The sequence below is a fragment of the Astyanax mexicanus genome, chromosome 18, assembly GCF_023375975.1.
Source record: "Astyanax mexicanus isolate ESR-SI-001 chromosome 18, AstMex3_surface, whole genome shotgun sequence".
Taxonomy (NCBI): domain Eukaryota; kingdom Metazoa; phylum Chordata; class Actinopteri; order Characiformes; family Acestrorhamphidae; genus Astyanax; species Astyanax mexicanus.
The window spans coordinates 28,805,834-28,824,644 of record NC_064425.1 but is presented as its reverse complement, the minus strand read 5'-3'; the positions used below and the strand labels follow the sequence as shown (position 1 = coordinate 28,824,644).

Sequence of the window (18,811 nt, the reverse complement as noted above, 5' to 3'; positions counted from 1 at the left end):
TCCAATTACAAAGACTACATTAACATTAACTAAAATTAGAATAAAGAAGTTTCGAAAAGTTTTCCCTATGCTTAGGATGTTCCGCTATAGCCCAGTCAGCCACACTAATGGCTCTTTTGCACTGTATGGTACCCACACTACTCTACTTTTCTTGTTTGCATTTCCAGTTCAGGCAAGTCTGGTACCGGGTGCCTGGTTAGTTTTCCAAGCTCTGATCTGACTTACAACGGCATCTCAGAAAATAAAAATACTGTCGTCTTGTGAAGAGTCTTTTGCGATTGCAGGTGGGTCAATATCAGTAGAATATGCTATCCTATTGTGTCTGCAACATAGATATTTAATTTCAATACAAACTATGTGACAATATATTTTTTGAGATTTGCTTTGAATAAACACATTATTACACATATACAGGCAACCTTCACTGTAAAGTACTTTTGACAATATTATTCAGTTTTCTTAGGTGTAAGGTGTTTTTTTTTTTGGAGGTGCTACCTTGATATTTAAATAGTGTATATAAATATTGGTGGTTAGATAGATAACACATGTATTTTCTTAAAGTTTTGAAGAAGTTTAAATATTCATTTAGATATTTTCATAAAACTATTTAATAATACTTTATTGTCCATTCTATAATCTTTGGATAACCCAAGATTTGGACCACTTAGAGCCCCAAGGGACTGAAGACACTTACTGCATGTTCAGCGATAAATAATAATTAAATAATTAAAATTAATTAAATTGGCTTTCTTTAATCTTCTTTTTCTTATTATTATTCTATTGCAAAATTTCTGCTTGTGCTTTTTGGAGCATTATAAAGTTTTCATACGGCCGACATTTTTAAGGTTGGACATTTCGCCATAGGAACCCATTCAAAAGTGTCTGCAAACCTTTGTCAAGAAATTCAAACAGTTCTATAGGTCACAATTTTTTGTTAGAACCACGAAACTCGACGATATGTAGAACGACGAGATGCTGATTGATCGCTCCTCAGTATTATCTGTGTATGGAGGAGCTGCTGTATAAACTAGCTGTTGGCCAAAGGCTTTCTTACCAATATTTAACCAAAAGTTTTTGGACACAGTTCTATATGCCAGCAGTATTTGCTTTCCACCATTTAGCCAAATGTTTATGGACACTTCTTTATCAGACAAAAGTAGTGGCATTTCATAATTTAGAAAAAGGTTTCTGGACTTCAACAATTTATTAAGTGTTTCAAGGTTAATGGTGGCAATGAGTATAAGGTAGTATTGGTTTTAAGGTGGAATTGGATTTAAGGTAGTACTGAATTAAAGCAGTTTTAAATTTTTATTAGCACATATTTCCAAGCCAAATTACAGTTCATGCACAAATTTTCCCTTCTAGTTTCACTTATACTTTCTTCTATTTTCTCCATAATAACTGAAGTAAAGATTATGCTGTCCACCCTGCCTTGGTAAAATATGATGGTAATTAAACTAATTTAATAAATCAATGGTCACCATGAGCATTTTGACATATGCTCACCTCTAGGTAAACCACACTTTCATCCAATGCTAATTTTCCGTACATTTTTCAACCTCTCATTGTCCACCCAGTCGTGCATCTTGCTATGAAATAAAATAAAAAGTGTATGCAGGTACTATACAGTGGAAAACACACCAGACTGGCTCAGATGGCCTTGCACATAATGAGCAGACTCATGAAAAACACCATGATGAAAAAAATCCACATAAAGAAGCGATCCAACACCTTGGCCACCTTCTTCCACTCTCCTGTTCTCTTCTGTGTGGCTCTCTGGTCTCGATAACAGTTAGCAATATACTCAATGTTCCTGAAATTATGCTCTTGATCAGTGATGCTCTGCATCCTTTCCTCACCACACTGCCTACCTCCATCCTCCTGTCCTCCAGACCGGTCCCTGTCCTTTACTCCTACACCTGGTGTGGACACACCATCCCCACCTTCCAAACTCAGGAACACTCCGTTCTTCCAGACGCTGTATTGATTGGTGGGATTTGGCCCTATCGAACAGGCTGGGGACAGAATCTGAGACATGTCCCCTTTTTCCTCTGAAGGCTTTAAAGGCATACCGTCTTGACCTCTGTCGAATTTGAAGACGAGGTCGTCCTTGCCTGCTCGGCCGTTCATATGCTGTGGCTGTGTCTGAGGTGGGGGGTCCGGTTTCTCGGGCTGTGGGGTCATGCAGTTCTCTCCGACTTCATAGACGAAGCAGATCCTGGCCAGGTACTGCAGGATGAACGTCTTAGCCCATTCAGGCACAGGTTTTGCGTCTGGGCCACAGTGATGGATGTTCATGATGAAGATGGTGAGAGCAGTGGAGGCAGTGATCATGGTCATGGTGGCTATGTAATATTTCCCTGTGATACAGAAACAATGAAATATAATTGTTAGTGTTTTAACGTTTTTAATTAGTTTTTGGATTGTTTTTAAATCAACAGTTTATATATGCCTATTTTTTATATTTCATATATGTATATTAGTTAGGTATTAACTCCCCCAAAAAGCTTGAATATGGGTAATATGTGCCTTTTAAGTTAATTTAATCATATAAGTTAAATGTTTCTCCCTTTTTATTAATGTATTTGTGTAGAGCAATTAAACACAATATTGCACAACATTGCACAACTAGTGGATTAGTAGAAACCGTCTAAAGCTGTATTATTCACATTCTAAATGAATGTCCATCCTGATTGGTCTCCTTGTGATCAGCAGACCTGTCAGAGACCTATGTTCTCTGTGGGTGAGATTAACATTCAACCTTTCTCTTTTTGTAGTGCATCAGCTTACTTTAGTTCTGCAGCTCCACGGCAGAGAGCTCAAACACAGGGACTATAAAAGAGACTACCCCCTGCCTGTAGGGGTCCTTTTTTCATTAGTATAGCTAATGTTATATCTTAGCTGGGGTGTGGGTTCTTGTGGTTTGGTTTGACCTTCCCGAAATATGTCTTCACAGGATGAGATGTCTGTTTCTTTCTCCGACTGTTTAGAGCAGTTTCTATACAGTAATTAGGCCTAGTTTTGGAATACAGAGAATTTTAAATGGAGGTTTTCCATTGAAAGATAATTATAGTATACAACTAGGCCTAATCCCTCTCTGGGAAACTGACTCTTTATGTTATATTGTGCCTTTAATGTGAATATAGATATATGTTTAGCTGAAAAGCTGTAATGAGTGTGTAGAGGAGGCTAAATAGGTGGAAATCATCTGGTTCTCGTGACATCAAAGATGCAACAGAGGCCATAATTATTAGTGATATAATTATTAGTGATATTAGTGATTTTTTTTTTTTAATGAGTAAGCAGGACAAATTGAAACTTTAATTTTTTACATACAACTAAAATGTCTATATTTTTAAATAAATATACTCTAGATATTTCTATATATTAATCTTTTACTCACCTATAAGTGGCACATTCTCAGAGGGGGGCATAATCTCAGCCACAAGAAGCTGAAAAACGGTCAGTGCCAACATCACAGTGACTCCCAGAGACACCTTCTCTCCAGAGTCGGCAGGCAGGTAGAAGCCCAGCGGTGCGAGGAAGGAGATCATGACGCAAGGAATCAGCAGATTGAACACATAAAAGGAGGCCCTTCTCTTCAGCTTTAGTGTGTAGGTCACATCCGGGTAGGGATCAGCACAGCAGCCATACTGGATTACGTTTTTTTTTGCTGGCATCCCCAGCACCTCCCACTCCACATTATCCACCAGGTCAGCCAGGTCTGCACTCTCCAAGGCATTGAGAATGTCCAGCTGTTTGCCGTTATAGGTCCAAGAGCCGTAGGTGAGGCGGCACTGCTGGGCGTCAAAAGGGAAAAATGACACGTCTACTTTGCAGGAGCTTTTGGTGATGATTGGAGAGTCCCACATGATCTGTCCGTCATAGCGGATAACTACATTGGTGTCCATGGTGCCTGTAAAATGGTCGTCCGCACTGGAAGAAAGAGCAGAGACGTATGGCAAAGGGCATCACTCTGTGTGTGTGTGTGTGTGTGTGTGTGTGTGTGTGCGTGAGGCAGTGATCATTGTTTTGAAAACCCATAAGTCAGTATCTCAGAAAATTCGCATCGTGGGCAGTGTGCCAAGACCTGCTGAAAAATGAAATGAAAAGTTGCCAGCAGAAGGAAGCATGAAATGCTGTAAGATTTTCTGGGAAAACACCAGCAGATGACATGACTCTCCAAACCATCACTGACCATCAGTGAATTTTGCATTTTATTTGGAAATTGAATCAAATGAAAAGGCTCAAATCTTACATCTTACAGCATTTAATGCTTCTCTCTGCCGACAACATTTATAAAGATGAGGACTTCATTTTCTAGCAGGATTTGGCACACTGCCCACACAGCCAAAAATACCAGTTGGTCTATATACTTCATGATTCCCTCTGCTAACAACTTTTATGGAGAAGCAGATTTATTTTTCCAGCAGGACACTGCCAAAAGTACCAATTGGTCTAAGTAATATTCTAATTTTCTAAGATATTGACTGCTTTTCATTGTCTGTAAGCCAAAATAATCAACAATAAAGTAAATAAACACTTACAAACACTGTGTGTAATACATCTGTATATATATTACTGAAAGAAGTAACTTTTCAATGATATTCTAATTTTTGAGATGCACCTGTAAAATACCTAGATCAGATAGATTTTTTAAATAACTTGCACACCTTAGAAAGTGTTTGCAATAATTTGCATGGTATCCTCTAGGGGTGTACCATATCATATTGTACGTGATAATATCGCCTACATTGTACGATATTATACCCTGTAATATCATGTCGTATCACCCACCCCTAATTATCACACCAGGGTACTACTTTTTTTGCTGTTTTTAGCAAAATAATTATTCACACTGTTCTCATTTCTCATATTGTATATCTACTAGAGACTAGTATCATTTATTTTACTCCTGGATATATGGAGATAAGTAGAGCGCATTATTAGTACCATGGCATTGTGTATCATTGACTGTTATGAATTAATGTTACTGATGAATTTCTTGTATTTTTAAAAATCTCAGTTAAGGGTGTGCCATATCATACCGTATGCAATAAGAAAATGTAATATTCATTTTGGTGCAGTAGTGTATTCTGGAAATATTTTTTTTTAATTCAGTATTTCATCATATCGCCATCGTTATTCGTTATTCGATATCACGAAAAAAAACATTACATATTGTGATATTACTTTACAGCCATATCGCCCACCCCTAGTATCCTCAGGGTAAAACATGTTTAGTTATTTGAGGAGAAATGGCAACATAAAGTGGCAAATGCTTTATTGTCGCAACAATTAAGAAAGTTCATGAAATAAAAAAAAAAGGTTTATATGTGCAATCAAATAAAAGTCAATGTTTAACATTTATCGCAAACTTTTGATACCATAAAAAAACAGAAGCTTTGTTTTTAAAATCAGAAAGAATTGAGTAACTTGAACACTTTTTAACAGAGAGACATAAACTCAACATTATTCTGACCCACCTGTTATAAAGGACAATATCAGGTCTCCATACATAACTACCAGGTATGCGGATGGTATCGAGTCCATCATAATCATCTTTATTCCAGGTCAGATATGCATCGGTCCACACTTGCCGTATCCACAAATACGCTGTCAGAATCTGGTTACGCTCATCCTGCAACACAGGGGAACCCAACATTAAAATATGCATTAAAATCTAACAAAGAGCTGTCAAACCTGTCCACCTTGGGGCAGTGTGGCTGCACATTTTTATTATAGCCAACAAGAAGCATGTGAGGAGTTTACTTTAGACTGAAGACACCCACTTATGCACTTTTCACCAAGATTTCCCAGTGTTTTCTTATGTGTATGTTTGTTCAGTTTATGTAGACATTGGGATTTATTATCTTTATAAGAGCAGCGCTTTTAATGTAACAGTATTTCAAGTCATTACATCTAATGTTCTATTTGGTCAATTTATTTTTAGACATATTCAAAGGGCAACAACCATTGCTAAAGGTATACAGTTATTTATACTTATTTATACTTATATTTATTTAAGTAATTCCAAAGCCTGGATATGATAGTAATGATATGAAACAGCATTACCATGCCAATGATTTGGGAGAGTGTAATCTGTAGTGTGACGTTTAAGATATCGTTGGTGTTCTCCACTGGTCTCATTGCACTGGTGTAGTTTCTGAACAGGTCGTTCAGCAGCCTCTGTGCATACTTCCCCTGAGCTCCCCAGCAGGCTGTAAAAGATACAGATATACGGAGACAGATATACAGATGGTGGGAGACAGAGAGACAAGAAAGTGGAGACAGATTAGGTGTTATTGCTCATCACTGGATTTGTTTCCAACAGTTTGTCTACTGATGTAATTGAGGTGTTTAATAAAGATAGCGAGAGATTCTCCTGATCTGGTAGTGGAAGGTAGTTTGTTCCACCATTGGGGAACTCTGTATGAGAACAGTCTGGATTTGTGCTTTGTGTGAATGTTTGTTTGGTAAAGCGAGGCGACGTTCATTGGAGGAGCGCAGCGGCCAGGAGGTAGCGTAAGCCTTCAGGAGTGATCAGTGCAGGTAGGAAGGAGCCTGTTCTGTCATCACCTTGTAGGCGATTGTAAGAGCTTTGAATTTTATGCGAGCATCAACTGGTAGCCAATGGAGCTCAATGAGCAGCGGGGTGACATGTGCCCGTTTTGGCTGGTTGAAGACCAGACGTGCTGCAGCGTTCTGGATCATCTGGAGTGGTTTTACTACACAGGCCGGAAGGCCAGTTAGTATGACATTGCAGTAGTCGAGGCGTGAGATGACGACTGCTTGGACCAGGAGTTGGGTGGCCTGTTGCGTCAGAAACGGTCTAATTTTTCTGATGTTGTAAAGCGCGAAGTGGCAGGATCGAGCAACTGAGGCCACATGGTGCGTGAAGAAGGAGAGCTGGTCATCAAACAGAACACCCAGGTTCCTTGCAACCTTTGTCGGTGAGAGAGAGAGAGAGTCGATGCTTATAGAGAAGTTGTGTTGAAAAGATGGTTTTGCTGGTATAACCAGACGTTCAGTCTTTGAGAGATTTAATTGAAGGTGATGCTCCTTCATCCATGAGGATATGTCAGGGAGACACTGCGATATCCGTGTAGAGATTGAGTGATCTTCAGGTGAGAATGACAGGTATAGCTGGGTGTCATTAGCAAAGCAATGGTAGGAAAATCCATGTGAGCGGATAACTTGACCAAGAGAGGCGGTGTATATTGAGAAGAGATATATATGTGTGTGTTTATCGGTTGCTTCAATTGTTGTCCCAATTCTTAGGGGCAGGGGGACTCTGTTCCAAGGGTACACTCGAAAACAAGGGGTAGGTGTGCAAAAGTGAAATGTAATTGGGATTAGGCCTCCTAGGAGTGTGTGATGTGATGTGTATGTGGTGCACTATGATGGACTAGTAATTCTGTCAGCAGTTATCAATAATAAACACCAGTGGCCTAGTTCCAGTGGTAGCTGTAGATGCCTGTACCATAACTAAGCATTAGCGAAGAAAGCCTTTTCTGACAGAAAAATGGCATGAATGGTGCCATTAATGGTGTCATCCTACTCTAATGGCAATACTTCTGTACAGGACCTAGTTAAGTTATGTGTATGCAATGCGTGCAACTTAAAGTAGCTGTATGTATTAATTAGAAGAGGCACGCAGCTTTATTCTCTATTCATTCAGTCTTGACAGGACACGTGTAAGGATTGTGTTTGTGAGTTTGTGCACATGCTGCATAGCTTAGTCCATAAGGGCAGAGACGTGGGATTTCCCGCTAGATTACCCATCTGAGGCAACAGAAACGAAGAGATTGGATAAATCTGCCATTAAGAGGATGGGCAGATGTCATACATCCCCCCCACCCCCTCAGTGCTGAAATTAAGCTGTCCTGTATCACTACCCATGTAATCCACCAAACAGTTGTTGTTGTCCTCCTCAACAAAGAAAACAGCAAAGAGTAAGATATCATACATTTGTGCATTATCTTGAATATTGTGCAAAGTAGTTCTCTTAGCTGACAATAAATTGCACTCATGTTTTGAATGTAGCATCTGTAGGTATGTTTTTGCAGTAATTTACTTTTCTTTAAATGTCTCAGTTTTCTACATATTCTTAATGCTAAACCTAAGTTTAAGTAACACATTAAAATTTAAATTCAAGCCACGAGGTAAACAAATTATTTTACATTTAATATTGCCAATACTGAGAAAAAATATGGATACAGGTATTTTGAGCAAGCCAAAACAACTTCAACTCTTAGCATTTTACTTCTCAGTAGGTTATAAACGTTTTTATTTATCAAAATCCATGTACTTAATTTTTCCAAGTTCATAAATAAACATTTTAATATGTTTTATACTCAAATACTATGCATGTACAAATATTGTAAAAAAAAAAAAAATCAGGAAGCTAATCTGTCTTCTGTAATATTGAATGGAAAATGTCTAGCAAAATGTTTTTTTAAAAATTCCAAAAAAAGAAACTTAACTCTTTGTATGATTCACATAAAAAAACTATGACAAAAATATAATCATTATCTTGCCTGATAAAATGGCTGATAAAATGAAATATAAATATGTAAAAAGTGATTACCTGGTGTAAAAATGATGCAGACAGAAAAGATAAAACCCCACATCATGCCGGCTCTCATTTTGTTAAAATTAATTCAGCTGCTAAATCAAATTCATCATAGACCAGTGGTTGCTGCAGTATAAGTCCAGGTAGAGTAACGGAATAAGAGCTTTCAATCAGAGCTCTCTTACCACAGCCTGCAGAGGGGCGGATACTGGCTGACAGCATCATTTAATCCAATGAAGTGGTGGATGATGCTGGTTATCTATTACGTGGACAATCCTATGGATTTGTGTGTAGGGTGGGATTTAATTTTTATTGTGCTTTTGAAATAGAGCTAAATTAAAGTATATAAATAGATGTGAAATAAATGAAATACAGCAACGAATTAAGTGTGCATTTGTCCTAGATTTTCCACATACATCTCTGGAAAAAAATAAGAGACCATTTCAGTTTCTGACTAAGTTTCTCTGATTTTGCTATTTATAGGTATATGTACGAGTAAAATGAACATTGTTCATTAACAAAAATGTCATTTAGAGCATTTATTTGCAGAAAATGAGAAATGACTAAAATACTGAAGAAATGCAGAGCTTTCAGACCTCAAATAATGCAAAGAAAACAAGTTCAAATTCATAAAGTTTTAAGAGTTCAGAAATCAATATTTAGTGGAATAACCCTGGTTTTGAATCACAGTTTTCATGCATATTGGCATGTTCTCCTCCACCAGTCATACACACTGCTTTTGGATAACTTTATGCCACTCCTGGTGCAAATAATCAAGCAGTTCAGCTTGGTTTGATGGCTTATGATCATCCAGCTTCATCTATATTATACTCCAGAGGTTTTTAATTTGGTAAAATCAAGGAAACTCATCATTTTTAAGTGGTCTCTTATTTTTTTCCAGAGCTGTATAAACTAAAAAATGCATTTTCCTAAAGCAATTGTGAAATTGTTGCACAGTTAAAGTGGATTTTATTCCAAGTGTCACTAATGGGTTGCTGTTGTTGGGTGGTTGCCAGGCTGTTATTATGGTATCTCATATGGTTCCTTTTGCTAGTATTGACCCACGCCCTTGACTGGGCAGAGAAGAAGAAAAGAGGGGGAGCGAATTCAGAGTATTTGCGATGGAGTTCGGGGCAGCTTCGCTGTAAAGCGTGAAGCCGAAGCCCGCCCTGACACGAAGAGAAACGTGAAAAGAATACAATTAAAGAAGGAGGAAGATGGGGAGGAGGTGGGTGCGAGGTGGTTCAACGAGCAGGTAGAGAGGAAGTGACGGTTTAAATAGGGAAGGAAGTGGGAGGAGTGAGGGCGTGGATCAACTCCCAAAACTTAGTTATGATACATAACTCCACTTGCTGTTGCTAAGTGGTTGCTATAGTGTCCAAAGGTGGTTGCTATGGTATGCCATATAGTTGTTGGTGGTGTTGGTAAATGGCTGCTAGTTGTGGTTAGGTATTGCTAGGTGATAGCTGTTGTACATCAGGTGGCATTGCTTAATCATTGTTATGGTGCCCATGACTGTAATATGTTTCATTACCTCATTTCTTCATTTATACTGAAGTGGCTGAAAAAAATGAAGTTTGATAAACTACCACTGCAAAAAAAAAAGGTTTGTCCACCACAATTCCCTGACCTAAACCCAACTTGATTAGAGGTGATTTGGGATGAGCTGGAGCTTCACAGTGTGAAGGATAAGCAGCAACTATTGTTCAGCACCTCCAGAAACTTGTTCAAGATGCTGAGAAAACTATTCCACGTGACTCATGAAGACACTGAGATTAAAAAAACAAGAGTGTGCAGATCCTTCCTTCATGCTAAATGTGGTATTTACAAGAATCTAAACTATAAAACATATTCTAGTTTGATTAGCACTTTTTTTTACAAAATAATTTTGCATGTGTTCCTGTAAAGTTTTAATATATTTAATATTAAATTTACAATATAAAAATAAATCATAAAAAGAAGAAAACACATTAAATGAGAAGAGGTGTGTCCAATATTTTTGACTGGTACTGCAACTTCTTACATTTTGTGCTTTATTTTTAAATTCTGTGGAAATGTTCCACTGTCAGCTTGTATTTTTTGTGATATTAGATGTCAGTGCAGTATGAATGGAAAATTATACGCAGTGGAAATTACACACTTTATGCTGACTTGCCACCACAACACTTTGGAAACATTGTTAACACAATGTAATGGAATTGTGTCACAGAACAGTTTCAAACTGTGACCACTGTGTGGCAATGTACACACACTTTGTATATCAAATAATTTTACAATTTTACACTTTTTAAAAATGTAATCACGGAAAAAATAATTAGTGCAAATGATTTGTATGCAATCTTATATATATATTTTTTTCATTCAGTTCTGGAAAGAATTTCTTGCAGCTGATATGTGAGACTAGTCATCTTTGGAAAAGCTTTATTAAGATCAACAGAAAAACAGGAAGAGAGATTGGCAGATCAGCAGCAGACGCTGGCCTACATTGTGACATCTGGCCAGACTGAAACTTTGGCTTCTTGTGTTGTGGGCACAGACTTTAAAACTGAGAGCTGTATTAATAGAATCTCCGTAAGATGTACAGATCTGCGGTAATTAGTTATATCCAGAGTGTCTACCCAAGAGACTGTACCTACTTTTACTATCACATGTGCTTGTGTGTGTAATTATAAGGAAATGTTATGTGTTGGGTGTTAACTGAACCATAGCCTTCATCAATCTGATAGTCAAGATCTCTTTATTTTACTTCCAAATGAGGCAGATGGAAATTAGAGACACAGGCCAATTCTGGAACTCTTCCATGGTGGCTGATGAAACTCTGCTCTAATCTCAACTAAGTTCTCAGATTTTCTTCAGAACAACATTTAAAATAAAAAATATTTTTTTAAATATTATTCAAATATTAAAGTTATATCAAAGCTCTATCCGGACGGTAATAGTTTCTTAGAGGGACGTCTGTAAAAAATTTTTTACACTTCCACTCAGTGATGAAACTCTTGCATCCAGACTGCATTAGACCACTGAAGTCGTGTCGTCATTTTGTAGTCGGTGCCATGTTGTTTTTGCCCATATTTGGTGTTCCGTGTATAAGAGGTTCTGGGCAACGGAAAAAAATGAATGGGCTTTTCAAAAACTTGCCTCTATCACATTCTGTGGTAAATAAATATGTTCAGAACCCCACATTATATTCTGTGTACATTTTCCACCTAAATATCACTGGATCCTCTGAGTTATGAGATATGCTAACTTTAAGCTAATGCTTAACTGATTTCACAGCAAAGCGACAAGGAATGCCGCTCAAGAACTCAATTCTGCACTACACCAGTAAACTCCGGCCGGATCACATATTGGATTATTATTTTTCTTCACTGAGGATCTTTACCTTTCAGTCTGATCATGTTGAACAGTGTAGCCTGTGTTAGAGCTTCAAGAGACAGATAGTGAAGAGAAAGTGGTTCTCAATTCAGGAGCAGCGCTTCCCCGCGAGTTTAGTATTTCATTATGGTCATTCGTTTATAATAATTCTAACACACCTGACCCAAATAAACAACTAATGAATCAACTAACTATCTGCCCTGATTGGGGAAAACTGTGTGATACAGTAGGAAAACTAGTGGGACACTGTTACTCCAGAACCACAGAGTTAGCCCAACTAATTTAAGAGCCATAGAGACAAAAACATATTATAAGGACAAATCTTAACGTGGCTTAATGTACTAAAACAACAAGCCAGAAACACCAAACATCTCTTAATTTATTTCACTGCATAATAAAAACAGTAAATGGTAAAACGGCTACAGTGTTTAAAGCTGGTTCTGGGGTAATTCTGCGCTGTGATAGAAGACCGTTTTTGAAACATATACAAAGCAATAATAATAATAATATAAAGTTCAAACCCATATTGACCCAATTACATATAAAGAATCTTAGGTCCAAAACAGATACCGCATTTTTCGGACTATAAGGCATATCGGACTATAAAGTGTACCGGATTATAAGACTATTAATGAACGTCTATTTTCTGGACTATTTTGTTATACATAAAGCGCACCGGATTATAAGGCGCATTAAGCGACACTAGTAAAGATGCCTACATCGAAGTGAGCAAGGGTGTTGCCATGTTTCCCTTCTAATGGGGAAACGGCAAAGTGAACAAAACTGTATATAATAAAAATATATGTATTTTAAAGTCAAACGAGCACTGGATGGTAATCTACACAGATTTCTCTCCTGAAAACTCTTTATTTGGGTGAGTAAAGCGCTTCTGTTTATTTACAGTAAGCTTAGAATTCCAGTATTTTGTGTAAGGGTGAAAACTAGCCTCGGTTAGCAGCACTAGCCAGCTGCGGTTAGCAGCATAGCCAGCCTTGGTTAGCAGCATAGCCAACTGTGGTTAGCAGCATAGCCAGCACCAGTTACCAGCGCTACCCAGCTGCAAATAGCAGCGCCAGCTCCTTTATACTCTGTAATTCATCTGAGTAGCTTTACTGTAGAATTCATACATAAATCGCACTGGATTATAAGGCGCACTGACGTTCTTTGGGAAAATTAAAGGATTTTAGGTGCACCTTATAGTCAGAAAAATTCAGAATTCTAAAATTACTGTTTTAGTTCCCTCATTTAACACTATGTCCATCAAACGTTGTATGCAATTTCAGTGTTATATTTTGGCTGCCTATACCAAATTTGGTCACAATGTGTAAATGTGTTCTCGCTGTTTTACTACTGTGTTTACAACATATATCTTAAAAAACTACATTGCAAGTACAGATCGCGACTGCAAAAAACCTGACCACACACGAGCTAAAGCGAATTCTCAGTGATAAGCTCAGCTGCAGTCTAAACTCGCTTTTGAGATTAAGGCTGATATTGAAGTGCCACTTACAAAGTGTAAACCGTTCAGACAGATGTCAGATATGGGTCACTTTAAAAGAACAGTCTAAACTACATATGGGATTTGGCTAGAAACTCGGATCTACGGTGGCCGAGAAAGCCCAGCGCAGTGCAAATTGAAAAGCGCTGCAAAAGCACAAAACACATCCATCAAAATTACAACACAGGCGCAGCAAATAGAAAAACGCGCTGCAAATAGAACCACAACACAACGGAAGTGAGTCACAACACAACGGAATTTTCCCGGGGGACCTTAAAAGATGCTGTACCAGCTGTATACAAAGGACAAAAAGTGGCAAACAAGCTTCTGAAAAGTAAGTTATGTTTATTACCTGTGATTGCCACGGTTGTGTGCTTGTTATTAAAAGTTCTGCTTCACAAAACGCCTTGTTTGCCACTTATTGTCTTTTGTACACATAGTGAAGTCCGAGACGTACAGTATCTTTTAAGGTCCCCCGGGAAAATTCCGTTGTGTTGTGACTCACTTCCGTTGTGTTGTGGTTCTATTTGCAGCGCGTTTTTCTATTTGCAGCGCGTTTTTCTATTTGCAGCGCGTTTTTCTAGTTGCTGCGCCTGTGTTGTAATTTTGATGGATGTGTTTTGTGCTTTTGCAGCGCTTTTCAATTTGCACTGCGTTGGGCTTTCTCGGCCACCGTACGGATCTGCTGTGTGAACGTACCCTAAGTTTTAAATTTACTTCTCAGCCATATAGGGCTTTTAACAAAACATTGTTTGAGCCCCATTATATAATTATAACAAGAACCACATGAGACCTTTCCATATTATATCCTTTTAGACTATGTTTAGCCTCCTTTGTGGCTTAACAGCTTTTTTTGTGAATGATACAAAGCAGCGTTCCAGGCTCTCCTGTAATGTATAATACTAATAATTATAATAATAATTACTAATTACTGAATAATAAACCTTGAGAAACAACAAAAAGTTTAAAGAAATTTAGGAGATGCAAATAAACAAATTGTAAGCAGCAGGCCTATAATACCATCTCATTCTCTCTCTATCTGATAAAGAGTGGTAGGAAATCAGCTTTTAGGCGTTTCCTAAAGACTCCAATTTGGTTCCTCTTTCATTCTTTATTCCGTCTGAAAGAGCAGGAGAGTGTGACAGTGAGGCGAGGAATAGAAGCATTCAGTGACTTTCTGACTACTTCTCTATTTGTTCTGTTGTATCTGAAAAAAGATTTGAATCAGCATTTACAACGAGTTTAACTCATTAACTCTCACATCCCTCACAGACTTCTGGCTAAACTGTTCAAGCTGTCAGATGATGATCATTTAACTGAATCAGTCCTGAAACGCATTTTGTCATTTTGTCTTTCTGTGAAATAGACTACATGATGCATATCCATGATTCACATACATGGAACAAAGATGAACATCCTGTCACTGCTTCTTCAGCCTCTGTGAAAGATATTACAAAGTAAAGATTGCACAAACATATGCAGAAAAAAACGTAGACTACTTAAAGCATCCAAAATTCACATACTAAAACCTTGAAACATTTTCATCACAATACAGAATGTCTCAAAATAGGGAGGACATATTATGGAAATATCCCTATAAAATTAAACTGGTTTAAAGGGAAATGATCCCGTTCGACATTAGGAAACACTAGCATAACAGTTGCTCAGCTGAAAATCATTATAGTTAAAAGGAGCATGAAAGGGAGCACAACATTCTAGATTACTTTTATTATATTGTTGTGTAAAGTAAGGAAACCCATTAAACACCAGTGTCAGCATCAACAGTAAAGAGGTAACTCAGGATGCTGGGACATCATGGCAGAACAATCAATAAAATTCATAAGTCACACTGGGAAAAAAACAGAAAAGACTGTGATGGGCCAAAGAGAAACAACATTGGACAGTGAAAGATTGGAAGCAAGTGTTGTGGATCAAACAACATTTAATGGAATAATTTCCATTAAAACGAACATTTCTTACTCTGACAATGCCTGAATCCCCTCTATATTGCCTATATTTTCTAATCTCGTGTGTGTTTCCATTGAAAACAAGAAAAAATCACAGTGGTTCCAAACTTTTGAGCGGTAGTGTAGAGTTTCGTGGCACATTGGCACCTTTTGTTGACATTGGCAGCAGGTCGACCCAGAGAATTTTAGATGAGATGGCGGCAAAAACAAAGACACAAGCAACAACAACTGGCAACAACTTGGAGGCCATCTTTGCAATGCTGCCTTGCTGTTATTTTCCGTCATACAAGATCAGGCTCCAATCTCTATGAATGGGTAGCAATAAAAGCTTTGCTTAATAACACACAAAAATGATTTTTGTTTTGAGTGGTTCTGTTTATTGTGCTTGCACAGATCAGGAATACCCTTGGACAGGCCACTATTCCACCATAGGGTTATATAAATTAATGTTATATTTCTATATAATGCTGGTCCTTTAGGATTAGCTCACATTTTTACATTTCAAAAATATTCATGAATCAGCAAGAGCATTATTAGTAGTACATGTTTGAAGTTATAAAATTGGATGTAAATATTGGCTTAAAATTCCCATTTCCCTGCATCCCTAGCGACTAGAAAAGTATGAAGCGGTTTACATTCATGGACAAAGCATAGACAAGTCAACAAAATCCATTTCTTTACAACAGCAAACAGAATCTTTTAGAAGGCACAGGCTTTGGGTTCAGAAAGGCACGGACAGCCTCCTCGAAAACCTCCCTCACTCCAACTTGCTTTAGAGCCGAGCATTCGAGGTATTTGATGGCTTTGATTTCTCGGGCAAGGGTCTCCCCCTGGTGTTTGGTGATAGGAGCCAACTTTTGCTCCTTTAGTTTCTTTAAAACTTCTGGGTTGTCTCGCTCGTCCATTTTTGTGCCCACCAGTAGAAAGGGTACATTGGAGCAGTGTTTTGATATCTCAGGATACCACTTAAGCTTGATGTTCTCAAAAGAGGTTGGGTTAGAGACGGAGAAACATATGATGAAGACGTTGGTCTGGGGGTAGGATATGGTACGCAATCGGTCGTAGGCCTCCTGTCCCGCTGTGTCCCACAGATTAAGACTGGTAGGTGTGGAATCCACTGTGATCTGTGAACTGTAGTTGTCGAACACAGTTGGGATGTACTCCTTGGGGAAGGCATTGGTGGTGAAGGAGATAAGAAGACAGGTCTTTCCCACGGCTCCATCCCCAACCACCACACACTTGACGGTCTGCATTTTCCAGCTTTTCCAGAGACCTAAAAAAGTTGAAAAACATTTTGTTGGCAAGCCCTATCAATTTATATGTCAACCAATGCCCTCCCTTTTTATAGTTGTGAGATTTTATGCCCAAATAACTCCTTGTGGCACCATTGCTCCTCTGACTGTAATAAACAGAATTCGGTAGTTTGGCAGTTTGACAGTCTGGAACGCTGCTAAATGCACTAATGCAGCTCTGGTAAAGCAGACAGGACAGTTTACATAAAAACTATGTAACACTACATAATACCTTTCTTATCGGTGAAAGAATACAGTAATATTACTGTACCATTGTTCTGTTAATTATTGTCAAATTTTTCTGGTACACACCAAAAAAATGTTTGGACTTGTAACAATTGTAACAATTACAAAAACTACAGTTTTTTTTATCAAAGAAAAAACAATCATTTGACCTTTTAAACAATTACAGTCCTTTGAGCATTGAACATTCCACATAGAACCATTGCCTATATTAAGTGCTTAAAGAACCATTTTATAAAGGACACACCCTATAACACTTACAGGAATCTATACATGTGTGTGCTGCGCAAAGACAGGTCAGTTGTGCAATAAAAAGCTTATCACTTGTTATAGTCATTCTTATGGCTATTTATTCATCCATATAAAAAAAGACATGACAACCATATTCACCATACTTGTGTTGATCAATCAGACCAATAAACTTACATTATACTGTACCAAAGGCCCAACAACAGCAATAGTTTGTCGAACCCAGGTATCAAACCCATAGCCCTGTCACCAGTAAGACAGTCCCCTAGCCACTGAGCCACCACTGCTCGTTTTTTTCACAAATCCCTCCTGAGAGTACAAGGTCTACAGGTTTTCCAAGGTCTACAAGGCCTGGAGTACTATCTGTCCTGTCTCAGTTGATTTATCAACATGAGGGTAAGACCAAAAAAAGTAGTCTAATACGCAATGGTTCAGAGCCTAAACCTACCTGAAGTGATAATCCTTTAGCTGAAGACTTTGCAAGTGTAGTTCTTTCCCCGAGTGCTATCACATGGAACGCTAAATTCAGCCCCCACACCCACAGTACTATCCAGCCATGTCAGCTACTGTCCCTCAGCTTCTGATACTGAAATGCTGTGCAGGCTCTGTAGCTTAGTCATTGTGAGGAAGTTCTGGGTCTCACAAGACCTGTTTTTTTTCTGGTACTCTCGTCTGCGTAATAGGGTTACAAAATAGGATGACTAGTGCAAAGGCTAAGAAATAAGACACTTTCGGAAGCTGGACTTTTTAAAGCCATCTGTAAGGCAAAAGTCATCTGTGAATGCATCATGTACCACCAACCCATTCAAGTTTCAGTTCATTAGACCACAATATTACAAGCCTTTTACATCTAAACACTTCATTTGACTTGTATCTGGATTTTATCCTAATAAAAATGTAATCACATGCACTTATACTTACTAGTAAAATGCATCTCCATCATACATACTGTCGTCATACATACTGGGTCTATTATAAATTGTTGTGGTCTGTATCTGTATTTGTGGGCTGTTTATGTGTATTAAGTTCATATAACTCAGGGGGGTGGTGCTGTGTGAGAGTTTGCGGTGGGGGGGGGGGGTGGTTGGTGTTTGTGGGGGGTGGTTTTGGGGAGTTTTTGCAGAAGGGGTACCCACTATATTCACTGCATGCCATGGAATAGATTTTAGATGAGATCCTGTTAAACTGTGATTTGTTAGTAAATTCAATTATTTTAATCAATATTTCTGAGTCACATGTCGTTAGCTCTGCGCTACATTAGCAGAGTGCTCTGGTAGAAGCTAAAAGCAGGCTACCTAGATAGCCAAGTGCACTTGTGGATGAAATATGCTAAAAATACGCTAGCTAGCTAGCCTTATTCTACAAACTACCCTTACAAAAAAAAATACTATGGTATACTGGTATCAGTGTACTTGTAGTAGACTTGTAAGTGTACTATTTCAATACTTCTTGGGCCTAATTTGGCCCAATTTTAATATATAAAAGTATACTTTTAAGTATGCTTTGGATGTACACGTAGTACACTTTGAGTATGCATCTAGTTTACAAATATGGGCAAAATATGGGTTTACTACTTATAAACTGCTATTGTATTTTTAGCTTATTAAAATAC

At 38.1% G+C, this 18,811-nt stretch overlaps 2 protein-coding genes across 2 annotated transcripts; both read right to left on the bottom strand.

The window, feature by feature from the left end:
* Positions 1-747: 747 nt before the first annotated feature.
* On the bottom strand, positions 748-8,716 carry chrna10a (cholinergic receptor, nicotinic, alpha 10a). Its single transcript, XM_049466997.1, has 5 exons — positions 8,591-8,716; positions 6,076-6,221; positions 5,487-5,641; positions 3,404-3,936; positions 748-2,360 (listed from the first exon to the last, which is right to left on the bottom strand). Exons 1-5 carry the CDS (start codon positions 8,646-8,648, stop codon positions 1,651-1,653), a joined length of 1,602 nt encoding a protein of 533 aa, XP_049322954.1. The 5' UTR covers positions 8,649-8,716; the 3' UTR covers positions 748-1,650.
* Positions 8,717-15,209: 6,493 nt separating this feature from the next.
* Positions 15,210-17,803, bottom strand: LOC103022922 (rho-related GTP-binding protein RhoG). Its single transcript, XM_007258003.4, has 2 exons — positions 17,648-17,803; positions 15,210-16,688 (listed from the first exon to the last, which is right to left on the bottom strand). Exon 2 carries the CDS (start codon positions 16,666-16,668, stop codon positions 16,093-16,095), a length of 576 nt encoding a protein of 191 aa, XP_007258065.1. The 5' UTR covers positions 16,669-16,688; positions 17,648-17,803; the 3' UTR covers positions 15,210-16,092.
* Between the last annotated feature and the right edge of the window lie 1,008 nt (positions 17,804-18,811).

Bases quoted from the DNA above. Each gene is read 5' to 3' on its own strand.
- chrna10a (XM_049466997.1), bottom strand. From the start codon at position 8,648: ATGAGAGCCGGCATGATGTGGGGTTTTATCTTTTCTGTCTGCATCATT. The intron at 5,642-6,075 runs GTAATGCTGTTT...CCTGTGTTGCAG, and splicing joins TCTCCCAAATCATTGGCATG to GATGAGCGTAACCAGATTCT. The intron at 2,361-3,403 runs GTGAGTAAAAGA...TCTGTATCACAG, and splicing joins TGAGAATGTGCCACTTATAG to GGAAATATTACATAGCCACC.
- LOC103022922 (XM_007258003.4), bottom strand. From the start codon at position 16,668: ATGCAGACCGTCAAGTGTGTGGTGGTTGGGGATGGAGCCGTGGGAAAG.